General features: G+C 33.4%; 1 protein-coding gene across 2 annotated transcripts in view; it reads left to right on the forward strand.

Moving 5' to 3' along the window:
• The first annotated feature begins 1 nt into the window (after position 1).
• MTTP (microsomal triglyceride transfer protein) overlaps positions 2-12,768 on the forward strand; it is a 59,319-nt gene continuing 46,552 nt past the window's right edge. The window contains exon 1 of one of the 2 annotated variants that reach the window (XM_063723545.1): positions 2-110. In XM_063723545.1, the coding sequence (XP_063579615.1) occupies positions 44-110 (67 nt within the window). In that variant the 5' untranslated portion in view covers positions 2-43. Of the gene's footprint in view, positions 111-10,607; positions 10,852-12,768 lie in introns of those variants that run through there. The other variant, XM_063723546.1, reaches the window with a different exon arrangement.

The raw sequence follows: 12,768 nt of genomic DNA on the forward strand, positions 1-12,768 counted from the left end.
GGGTCTGGAGTTAGGGTTTTGGGAGTGGGAGGTAGTTACAGTGATGTCTGTTTTTTCCCGTTCAAGAATTAAGTGTGTACCTGCAGACGTGTATTCATTCATATATTCTTGTGAGTACTGGATGAAGGAATTAAGATAGTCCCACTGTTAAAAATGAAAAACAACGAAGAAAGGCTCCTAATTTTTCTGTGTTGAAAATGAGAGAAAATCATCTCTTGCCTGTATTATTTTTAATTTATACAGAAAATTACCATATCACATGATTTTACATAACTCAAGTGGAAAATTAAATTCAAAAAGTGAGTCAGATTCACAATAAAATGCATTTAAATTTAGAATCTGTAAGGCCTTTTTATGGCTGAAGTAAAACAGCCATAGCTTTACTCTTTATTCATTCCTTGAGCTATTTTTCCTATGCTGTTTTGCAAAACATCAGATGACATTTCATTGTTTATAATACTTGACCTTATATAATCTTTTTGCTATATATAGACCGTGTCAACTGAGAGAGAAATGAAATACAATCCCGTAGATTGTCGTTTTCTATTTAGTTTTTTTCTCCTCTACTTCTAATAGGTGATTATTGCAGAATTTGAAGATAAGAATGAGGTTTGCATCTTGAATAGAAGACTAGCTTCTCATATGGAAAGAATTTTGAAGTAAATTATCCTTGATGCTTGAAGATATTTGAAGATGTTTAAAGGCTTCAGTGAATAGAAAATTAAATCCAGAATTTGAGGTTCTCTAAAAGAGCCGAAATTTCTTTGACTTTAGTTACAAAACTAAAGTCACTCTTGCCATAAGCCCTTAAATTTTACTTGAAACACTGTGTCAGCTATAACACTCTTGTGAGTCCCTCTTCTGTTTCTTCCTCATCTCAAACCTAAAAGATCTTTGTTAACTGAGCACTAGCAAAAAAGTCTGGATCCACTTCTGATCTGTTAGTAGGGCATCTTTTTTCAGCTGCCTCCATATGAGGGCAAAGAGTAGCTGAGGGAGGATTAGTAATTGGATATGTAGCCCTTCACATGTAGGTCATTAAATTCAGGCTGGCAAAGTGATGTGCCAAATCTTTCCACAGCTGTTCAGTTGCTCCTATGGGATCTGTTTTATAAATAATTGTACAGTTTTTTCAGATTTAATACCTGGCATCCTTAGATATTTTAAACAAAGTTTTAAAGCAAAAAAAAAAAACTTCATATTCTAATAATGAAGTCAATAAATTTTCTTTTAACATAGACATTTAACTTTGTAGTCATTTGGTGCAAAATTTAAAATGATTCTATTATTAATCCAAAGTAAGCACCAAAAGAGCACCAGCAAAAGTCAATTTAATAAAAAATTGAAACATATAGAAAGTTTAAGGAGGTGAAATCATGTGAAACAATATTTTCATTGATTTGTAAAATTTATGTATTTATTTATTTGACACATATATCGAGTTCTGTGCGTTTTGTCTTAGTATTGGTGATACAGAAATGACGAAATCCTGCTCTCTGTGCTTAAGGAATCCTTATAATCTAATAGGGGAGCCAGCAGTAAATAAATACCATACAACATGTACTTGAGATGCTTGTACTTTGAAAGAAGCAACTAAATGCTCCTTGAGGCAGAGGACATATTTTTGGTGATTAAATACTTTTGTTTCATCTTGGAAAGTAAGTAGGAGTTGTACAGGTGTCAGAAAAGTAAAGAAGTTTAAGATATTGGGAACAGTGAAAGCAGACCTAAGCGTGTCACAGTTTTGAACATGACTGAAAAGCTGTGGATAGAAGGAGGAAGGAGGAGGAGATAATAACCCTAAGGGCTTCTCTAACTTGGACAACTGTAGGAATACAATAACATTAACCGGGTCATTTAGGGAATACTGGAAGAAAAATAGGTTTTGAGGCCGGGCGTGGTGGCTCACGCCTGTAATCCCAGCACTTTGGGAGGCCTAGGCTGGCGGATCACGAGGTCAGGAGATCAAGACCATCCTGGCTAAAATGGTGAAACCCCATCTCTACTAAAAATACAAAAAATTAGCCGCGCGTGGTGGCAGGCGCCTGTAGTCCCAGCTACTCCGGAGGCTGAGGCAGGAGAATGGCGTGAACCCGGGAGGCGGAGCTTGCAGTGAGGCGAGATCGTGCCACTGCACTCCAGGCTGGGTGACAGAATGATACTCCGTCTCAAAAAAAAGAAAGAAAAGAAAAATAAGTTTTGAAAAAATAGTTTTGTTTTAAAATATGTGGATTCTGGGGAGTCTGCAGGACATCTGAGTAGAAACAGATTTTAAAAAGAATGAGCACATACTTGTAGTTTAAGCCAATATAAGAGGTTGTACTCAAAGAGATACTACTCCATGGGTTACAAATGCATAGTATCTATGGGGACTGGAAGGTAGCAAATGAGAGAAGCGTCTAGAAGGAAAGTATCACAAACCCGAGAGTGCATTTCCTCTTTAATCAGGGTACAAGTTCCAGGAGAGAATATGGGCCTAATGGCACCAGATCTCATTTTTTTAAGAACAGCCGTAAATATGAAATCTGATTTTAAAGTGTTGGCAGCTATTTTGTTTGTTTTAAAATACTGAGCAGACTAAATAAAATATGTCTGTGGGCTATATACAGACAGTTGGCAACCAGTTTGTTAAATTGGGCCCTAGTTTGTAGAATAAGAAGGAGGCTACAGACAGAACTAGAACTTTAGGACATAAAAATACAGTAATAACTATGATTATGAACCCCTCCATAAGTTTGATTTCAAAACATTGGGCAATCATTACAAATTCCATTATTTTAAGTTTAATTCTAAGTCTTACGATACTCTTTAGCAAGTTGGAAGTAAGGAGATGTGGAAATAGAATAACACTTGTGAGTACTTTAATTTCAGGCTAGGAAAGCCAAAAAGAAACCCATTTTTAAACATGACTTGAAAGGTAGCTACAAGGAAGAATCGACCACTCATCTATAATCATTTCAACCTGCATTTCGACTGACGCCAAAAATACAGAAAAAAAAACTTTAAAATGTATTTGTACATTTACATACTTATACATACATATTACTCGTATCCTCCCAAGTAATATATGAATATTGAAGACTCTGGGAAGGTGATTAGACAGGCAGTGTAGAACTTCCTGAATCTCCTCATAAAAACAGGTAAAGCATCTAGGATAGAAAATAACAAAATCCCAGAAGATAGCTATAACATAACTAGGTGAAAAGGAATCCCTAAAACCTCAAAATATGAACAGGAAGGAGCAAACCCAACTTAATGTCAGCAACTGTGTAGGAGGGAATGGTGGGAAAACAACAGATCATCTGAAGACCCTCAGAATGAGAAGGCCCCAAAACTGCCAACAAATAATCACTAAAAAACAGAGGAAGCCAATGTGAGGTCGGCGTCAAAACTGGCAGGTTGTTCAGCAGACTCTAAGCTCAGCTAAGTGTAAAGGAATGAGCAGGAGGGTCTGAAGCTGCTGGAGGGATGTGAGGCCTGTAAATTCTCGAAACCAACAAACTGGAGCTCCGTTCTTGAACATAGCCCAACACTAGGGAGAAACTGCTGAAAGTAGAATCCAAATTGAACAGAACAGAGACAGTAGAGGCCAACAAAAAAGCAGATGCAGATAAAAGTGGGAGAGTAGAGAGGAGACAGATCTCAGAAAATATAAAGTCACATGTGTGTCATTTTATGAAATATTAGAAAAGGAACCTCTAGAGCCATGAAACTGGAAAAGATATTCTACCCAATCCTCCCTCTTAAAAATACAGAATAACTTAATTAGCCTAAAAATATACCACAGAAAAGGATCATGGTTGAATTTCATTTAAATTTGCTATAATAGAAAAGAGAATATGAAACAAAAAAAAAAGTGGATGAAAACTATAATGGAATATTTCAAAACAGAGAGCAAGTTTTAAATAATAGAAAATATTAAAGAACCACATAAAAATGAAAATGATTCAAAAATGAATATTTGAAGATGAATAACAGAACTCAGACAATAATAAGAAATATAGAAAGCACACATATATATTCACCATTGTACTGGAAGTTCTAACCAGTGCAATAAGATTTGAAAAGAAAATAAAAGGAAGGAAGAAATAAAACCATTTGTAGATGACTGAATGTCTGTCTAGAAAATCCCCAAAAATATACCAAAAAAAGACGCTCACTAAACTAATAAGCAATTATAGTAAGGTCACATGACATAAGGTTAACATGCAAAAGTCAATTGCCTTCCTATATAGCAGCAGTGCAGAACTGGAACTTGAAATTAAAAAGAAACAACCCCTCCAAAATGAAATAGGTATAAATCTAACAAAATTTGAGCAGAATCTACATGAAGAAGTTGCAAAACTCTGATGAAAGAAGTCAAAGAAGATCTAAATAAATGGAGAGATATGTGTTCATAGATTGAGAGACTTGATGCTGTAAAAATGAGCACACCTAGTGTCCAGATCTTGGTTTCTAGTACAATTCTTCAATAAAGGAAACCAGAGATTCTTGGAGAAATGACTGATTCTAAGATTGGAATAAAAATGCACGAGATGAGCTGGGAGCATCTTGCAGTGCCAGATAATAAGGAGATGCTAAAAACCAAAACCAAACCAGAACCCAAACAAAACACATTTATGGGGTATGTCAAAGGAACACGGGGCCAACTGAAGGAACTCCCAGTGGCTAAAGATAGAACAATTGTAGCAACAAAGAAGGATTCAACCTTAACCCAAAGTATAAATTAAATATCCACAAGTCCTTATTGATATAGTGATTAAATAAATCAGTGGGAAATTAAAGACAAATTTCCCATGTGGAATTCAAATAATTTATGTAGCTACTCCACCCTCGAGGAAGAACATAACTCCTCACTCCATAAATGTGGGATGTACATAGCATTTCCTTCCAAAGAGTGCACTATGAAAAAAAGGGTGAAGAAAAACAATTAAATTTACAATGGAGAAATCTGACAACATTGCTGAGCCAGGTGATCAAAGTCAATGTAAATAGAGATAAATCATGTTGATATTATGTACCTCTGATGTAATGTGGTATCAAGAGAATAGCACTTTGCCTCTGTGGTCTTCCTCCTCCAAACTTACAACCTCAGTCAAATCATGAGCAAAATATCACAAAAATTCAGTAGAGGAGTATCTTGCGAAGTATCTGACCATTTCTCCTCAGAGCTATTACAGCCAAGAGGAGCCTAAAGATATTTGAGAACTAAATGTAATGTACCCTGGATGGGAGATTGGAAAAGAAAAAAAGAATTAGGTAAAAACAAAAGTAACCTAAATAAAGTATGAATTTTAGTTAATAATATATTAATATTGGTTTATTAATAATAAGAAATCAACTACACTAATGTAAGTTATTAGCAGAAGTAACTGTGCAGGCTATATGGGAAATCTTTGTATTATTTTATCAATTTTTCTGTAAATCTAAAACTGTTATAAACAATAAACCTATTTTAAAGTAACATATACATTATACAATGTGAGAAAATATAACAGCAAAAAAAGTAAATGAAATCACAAACTATATTCCGTCTCTCAGAGATAATAATTATTAAGGTGTTCAGTGAATATTGTTCTAATCCTTTTTCTGTGCTCATATGTATGTATATTGTTTAAACAAGAAATCTCAAACCATATCTACATCTGCTGTTTCGCAGACTGCTTCCTTTACTTACTAAGATATGGTAAATATACTATATTTACATGTTTACATATTTACATATACCAAACTATACAAAATACACACTTATATAGTATTATTTTAAAATGGCTTCATGGAATTCTGTTGAATCGATACACCATAATTTATTGAACTATTTTTGTCATTAAACAAACATAGTATCCAAATTTTCAGTATACCACAAAGTTCCTTGTGACACCATTTTTAATGTTTTTTTTTGTGCACTTTATGCTCAACTCCACAAGACACTATTATTAAGAGCCAGTATGTTTCTCCACCATACTTTCTTTGCTCTTCATCCCTTCTTGCATCTCAGATTTTATCTGGGGTCAATTTTTTTCTAATTGAAGCAGATTTTTAAAGATGTCATTTGGAGGAGTCCTTTACTGGTAAATTTTCAGTTTTAATTTTTCTGGAAAATCTCTATTTCAAGTTTATACTTAAAAGACATCTTTACAGAATATATATAGAATACTTAATTCACAAGTATTTTCTCTCAGCACATTGAAAACAACATTCTAATGTCTCCTAATTTTCATTGATACTGTTAATAATTTAGTAGTTGTCTGCTTCTCTTTCTCCTAGAAAATAATCTGTCCTCTCTATCTAGTTCCTTTAAATATCTTCTCTCTCTCTTTGATATTCTGCAGTTTAATTATGATGTATCTACTTTTGTGTATGTGTGTTTTAAAAATTATCCTGCTTAGGACTTATTAAGCCTCATGAATCTGTGGATTGGTATCTGTGATAGGCAGATAATGGCTCCCCAAAGATGTTAAATGTCTTAATCTCCAGAACCTGTGATATTCTAAGTTAAGGTTGTAGATGAAGTTAAAGTTACCAATCCACAGACCTCAGGGTAAAAAGATTATCCTGGATTATTGAGGCAGGCCCAGTATAATCACAAGGATTCATAAAACGGAAGAGGGAGACAGAAGAGATGGTCAGAGTGATATGAAGTAAAAAGGATTCAGCTTACTCTTGCTGGATTTGTAAATGCAGTAAGGGACCACAAGTCAAGGAATGCAGGTAGCTTCTAGAAGCTAGAAAAGGTAAGGAAACAAATTCTCCCCTAAAGCCTCCAGAAAGGGATACACCTGCCAATACTTTCATTTTATCCCTGTGAGACCAGTGTTAGACTTCTGACCTCCAAGAGTATAAGCCAATAAATCTGCTGTTTTAAGCCACTAAGTTTTGTGGTAATTTGTTATGGTAGCTATGGAGAACTGATACAGTGCCTTTCAATAGTTCTTGGAAATTCTTCAAATATATTCCCCAAATATTGCCTTTGCACCACTCACTCTATCCTCTATATCTCTTGACCTCTCTTTAACATTTTTTATTTTCTTATTTTGGTAATTATTTAAAACAATTGGCTTCTTGTTCCACTTCAAATAAATTCATATTTTTATACCTACATATTAAGAATTAGTTCATAAATGTAATTGTTGTATCGTATATACTTTAAAAGGAAAATTGCATTTATACTTGGATACTATTTTATTTTAGGTTTTGAAATTTCTTTTTTTAAATGTCCAATAAATTTATTCTTATCAAAATTAAAATCTTATTATATTTACAGTAGTCTACTAAAAGAGTTTCCATCAATTCTCTCCTTTAAATGCTAGCAATTCAGTTTTGTGTGGTCAAAGATAATTTAGAATCCTTTTATGGTAACTGATATGATACAAAGGATTTTTTTGGTTGTCAAATTTGTATGTGTGTATATATGTATAGGGGCTAGAAAATTTGGTTAATGACTCTATTTTGGAAAAATGAATGTTCTTTTTGGAGTCTTAGATTCCCAGTGTTTCAAACCAGGTTTGCTTTTGATAAGGAATTCAATGAATCTTTATTTTCTTGTAGAGAATTTTTAAACAATACGTTTCAAAATATTGTATGTATTCCTATATAATTTTGCCTTGGAATAAAAAAAGTCATCACATTAAGAATTTTTTTAAGAAATTTTTTCAAGATTCTTTCAAAATGCTAACTCCCTCATTGATTTGAAATACTTTTAGATTTTAAACTATTATGACCATGTAGGAATAACTTAAAGTGTCCTTCTAAATTTTTTTTTCATTAATGTCATGCTTCTTTCTAAGAACAAAGTGTTTCAATGTTATAAACAGACTGTTTTTTCACATAGCTTTCATACATCCTGACTTTCTATATCTAGTAGGGTAATACATTTCCTTCCAACCTTTAGTGGGGTGAAGTTCATTTGTCTTCTAATCTAAGAAAATACGTAACTGCTGACAACCTCTGACACTCAACAGAAACACAACTGTACTTTGGAATTAATCATCCATCTTTATTTCATAGTCTCCTTATTTATCAATACAAATGGAAGTATAGCAAATATTTCACAGTGTCATGTACTACCAAAGGAATTTCATTGCAATAGCATTGTTTTGAAATGCATCATTTGATTTTGATCTAACTATCATAGATCAGTTTTACCCCTGTATATTCAGCCTGAATGTCTAACCACAAATTCACAAAAATCAAGGGCTCTGTTAGTTTTCATACAAAATTGTGATGACTTATTGGAAAGACAGTCCCAATTAACAATTGCATGTCATCTGTAAGAAATCAATTTCTTTCTCACTTCCCACCTGTAATTTTTTTTAAGCAAAGAATAATACTTGGGTCTAGGTTTCAAGGTTTATTTTTCTGTAGTCCTAATATCACTTCAGTAAATTAATCTGAGACTCATTTTTCTAATATGTCAAATGACTGTTGTAAGGATTACTATAAAAACGTAAGGTGATTAACAAAGTATGTAATGGTTCCATAGATGGCAGCTCTTGTTTTTTTTACTGTGCTTTGCTTCTGCCCTGCTTCACATGTTATGTAAAATAGCTGGTGAGTTTTAGGAGGTAGTGCTCACATACTTGCACAGTGTTTGCTGTGCTTGATCAACAGTAACAGAAGAGAATACTTCTTCGATACACAGAGTTTGCTGAATTTGGAAAGGCTTTGGCATTCTTATGTCATCTGTAATGAAACAATCTCAAGAAGTCTTTTCTAAAATGTCCTTGTAAAAAGAAAAAAAGTTATGTTTATATTTTATAAAAGGATGATGTTATTTATAACCAGCAGAAGCAGCCTTATTTGAACATCTTATGTTGAAATCGCTACTTAAAACAGTGACCCATAGGAGCTTTCTAGTGGAAATCAAATGCTCAAATGAAATAGAATTTAGTTTGTTAGGCAATAGTGATATGTCTTTTATTGGTTGGACTCTGGAAAACACTTGACAACGAGTAGTACTTTACCCGAAGGACACGTATCATGCACCACATAGTCTAACCACAAACATTAAAGGTCTTGTAACTGTGAGCCTCAAATGAAAATACATAAGGACAGCTCTCATACAATCAAATACAATACAAACTAGCTTTTAATTTAAATAAATACGTAAGTAAAGTTCAAGTGACTATAATGATTTTATATCCCTATGTATGTATGTATCACAGAAATTGTGGCAAACTGTAGAAATCTATTCAAATGGAAAGTAACAAAGCACTTTCACATTGCCTTGTATTCAAAATCCCTACTCTTCATAAAAACTTACATTTCTTTAACAAAGCTACTTTTCTGTTTAACTCCTGGAAAACTTCGTATTTATAACTTAAGGGGGTTTCTCCAACCAAACAATTTATTTTTGCTAGGTACTATAGCTATATTTTTTATACAAAATTTGTGATAGCAAATGAAATTCTAATCCCACTAGAAGAACAATTTTCATGTTTCGATCTTCATATAAAGATATAATTCAAGAGGAAATATGCTTAACTTTGTAGATTTTTACATTTTAAATTGCATTGTGTCCGTATCAAGTCTACTATCTTTTACCTAGATTGTCTGGAAGATTTAAGCTCAAGGTTAGGGTTTGAGAAAAGGATTTTGAGAGTGACCAGGGTAGATTTAGTAATTCCTTTTATACTAAAATATGGCCATAAATATTTTTAAATACATTCAAATAGCCCTTTGCTAGCACATTTTTCCATTCTTTGCCAAAACATTCCCACAGGCGGCTTAAGTCACCTCATTTTAATAGGTTTAGTAGGTTTAGCAGGCTTTATGTGCTCTAGTAGGGTTAGTAGGTTTTGTTCATATCAGGTCTCTCTCATGGGAGTTTCCAGGGACAAAGATTGCTTCAGTTAGTATGGCCTTAGCCATACTAGGGTATTTGCTTTAATGCTACAGAAGTTTTCTAATTAATATTCTGTAGCAAAAGAACTAAGATCTGGAATTCCCCCTCTTAATCTCTTCCTAGAAATGAGATTCAGAAAGGACAGGACTGCATCCAGCCTGTTTGGGGACTCAGACAAATGTGTGTTGTCACAGACACAAATAGAGGTCTACTATGAAATACTCAATTGGCTTGCCAGTGTGCTAACGACAGACAATGCTGATGTGCTCCAGCCTCATACAGTTTCACACATAAGGACAATCATCTATGTTTCATGAAAGTTCTATCTACTTTAACATTATTTTGAAGTGATTGGTGGTGGTATGACTTAACAGTTTAAATTTAAATCCTAAAATTCAGTGTTAATTTTTTATAATAGCATACAAATATTATAAAAATTCAAAGATGTCCATACAAGAAATATTAAAATTTGGTTAGGTTTAGCTGAGTTTGAGAATCCTTACTACCCTCCCACATAGTATCGTAATGTGAATATAGGCAGTTTCTATTACAGGCATAATGATGATTATGTATTAAGCAGAAAGGAGTATCACCACCAGTTTTTTTCTTTGAATGCCCCTTAGTACTTCTGCATTTATAGGATGGTAGACTGGTTTGGTTTAGCTCTCAAAAGTGAAAACATTTAAAGTTTCCTCACTGGGTGAAAAAAAATTAAAAAGAGTGAGAGACTGAAAACTGCAGCCCACCTACGTTTAATCATTAATAGTGAGCCCTTCAGTGAACTTAGGTCCTGATTTTGGAGTTTGGAGTCTGACCTTCCCCAAAGATAAACATGATTGTTGCAGGTTCTGAAGAGGGTCACTCCCTCACTGGCTGCCATTGAAAGAGTCCACTTCTCAGTGACTCCTAGCTGGGCACTGGATGCAGTTGAGGTTCGCTGGTCAATATGATTCTTCTTGCTGTGCTTTTTCTCTGCTTCATTTCCTCATATTCAGCATCTGTTAAAGGTAAGTTTGTGTTGCCTTTTGCTAAACTTTAATTTCCATCTTTGGAGTTGGAGGCAGATACGTGCGTGTGTGTGTGTTTGTGTGAGTGAATAGTTAAAGAGTTTCTAACTAAACTATCTTCAAAACCATGTAACTTTGGAATGTTTGTGAAAGCATGGCTGAGTTGAAATGAAAACCAAATTCAAATCCCTACGAACGTTAAGAAAACAGATATTTCTTTTAGTTTCAGTTCTTCAGACCAGTGTGTTCTTGATTCAATTTCTCATTCATGGTCTGTTTTTAAAAGAAGGCAAAAAGATACCCACTATTGTTACCTGCTGCTGTTGGTCATGCTGAATGCAGCTCCTTCATTTGAATTGTAAATGAGGATTTTTTAAAAAAACCCAGTTCTTAAATTTTCTTTTAGTTGCTTAGCAATGTGACCTCAAGAAGAATTAGACCCAATGAAAAAGGCATTTGATTTGCCAAAGAATTATGAATGAAATGGCACAACATGTATTTAATTCTGTTACAATTAAAAAATTATAGAATTCATAGTGAATTAAAGAAAATTAAATTTCCTGATATAGATTAAAGAAATAAGACATTATCTTTGGAAAAATAATGTTGCTGCTTACAGTTTCTATTTTAAGATGAAATTAATTTTAAAAATACATATGAATTAATACCATTGAAAAGGCAAGAGAAAAAACAAACACTTTATGAGGAATGGTTTCATAAAACTGTTGTGAAGTGTATTAATATAGAATCATGTTTCAGATCAGCTAGATTATAAACATCGGTTTTCCAAATGCTGTATTATGTAAAATGATCGCTTTTTAGTTTCTTAGGAAGACACACTGTTAAAAACCAATTGATATAACAACTTAGCATTATAGGGACCAATTTTAAAACCATGTACTCTAAGTAATTGATAGAAAACAATTCACTTATAAACTTCTAAAACCTGTTAGGGATAAATGTGGCTTTTGATATTAAAGTAAAGTTTGCCTCAGGATTTTTTGCGTAGAAAATTTCCACATGAGGAAAAAAACCTAATCTTCATTATTGGAGCAATAGAGGGCTAAATTTAAACCAGTTCACCTCAGCAAATCACACTGTAGGTTCTTGAATGAAAGAAAATATTTTCACCAATTTCTAAATATTTACTATTTAAACATACAGTTCTTACTTGGACAAAAGAAATAAAAAGATTTATAAATTATATCTGACTGAGAGTGTTATATAGAGAACTTACTATTTCATCTGCCAAATAAACTGTTGAGTAGTCAAAATATGTGTGATTTAAATACCATAGTATCAAACCTAATACCATAAGTATTTTGAGAAAAATAATTGAGACATGGTACTTATCATGAGCTTCTCCTGTTTTCCCATTTTGTAAACTAGAAAATCGGGTGACCTCATGTTTTCAAATATACTTATAAAAGATTTAAATATACACTAGACAATGGCATAATTGGGAAATGGCATAAATGAGAAAATGTGGTTTAGAATATTATAGGTAGCTACAGTTTATTGTAAACAAGCTTAGTAGTAAATCTAGATTTTTAAAGCTTGAAACATATATAATTTAGGGGCCACTTTTGAGAAAAGATTACAAAAATATCTTACTGTTGCAAAGGTTACTGAAAAAGATATGGCATGTGGATACATTGCTAGGGTCCACTTCTGGAGTCTTTGGAAGGATCCTGGGCAAGAGAGCTTAAGCTTCATCAGCATCATGGTACGTTGCTTATGCTGATATCATAAATTAAAAGTGTACAACTTGAGAGCTTCTTTACTTAGCTGGAATAACTTTTTGCATTATGGTACCATGATTTAATTATAGATTCTTTGCCCTTGTAACAACTGACATTAATTAGCAAACAACTTGTGAAGAGTTTACCTTAAAATCAGTCCATTTAAAATTTGGGG

Source organism: Pongo abelii, chromosome 3 (genome assembly GCF_028885655.2).
Source record: "Pongo abelii isolate AG06213 chromosome 3, NHGRI_mPonAbe1-v2.0_pri, whole genome shotgun sequence".
NCBI lineage: Eukaryota > Metazoa > Chordata > Mammalia > Primates > Hominidae > Pongo > Pongo abelii.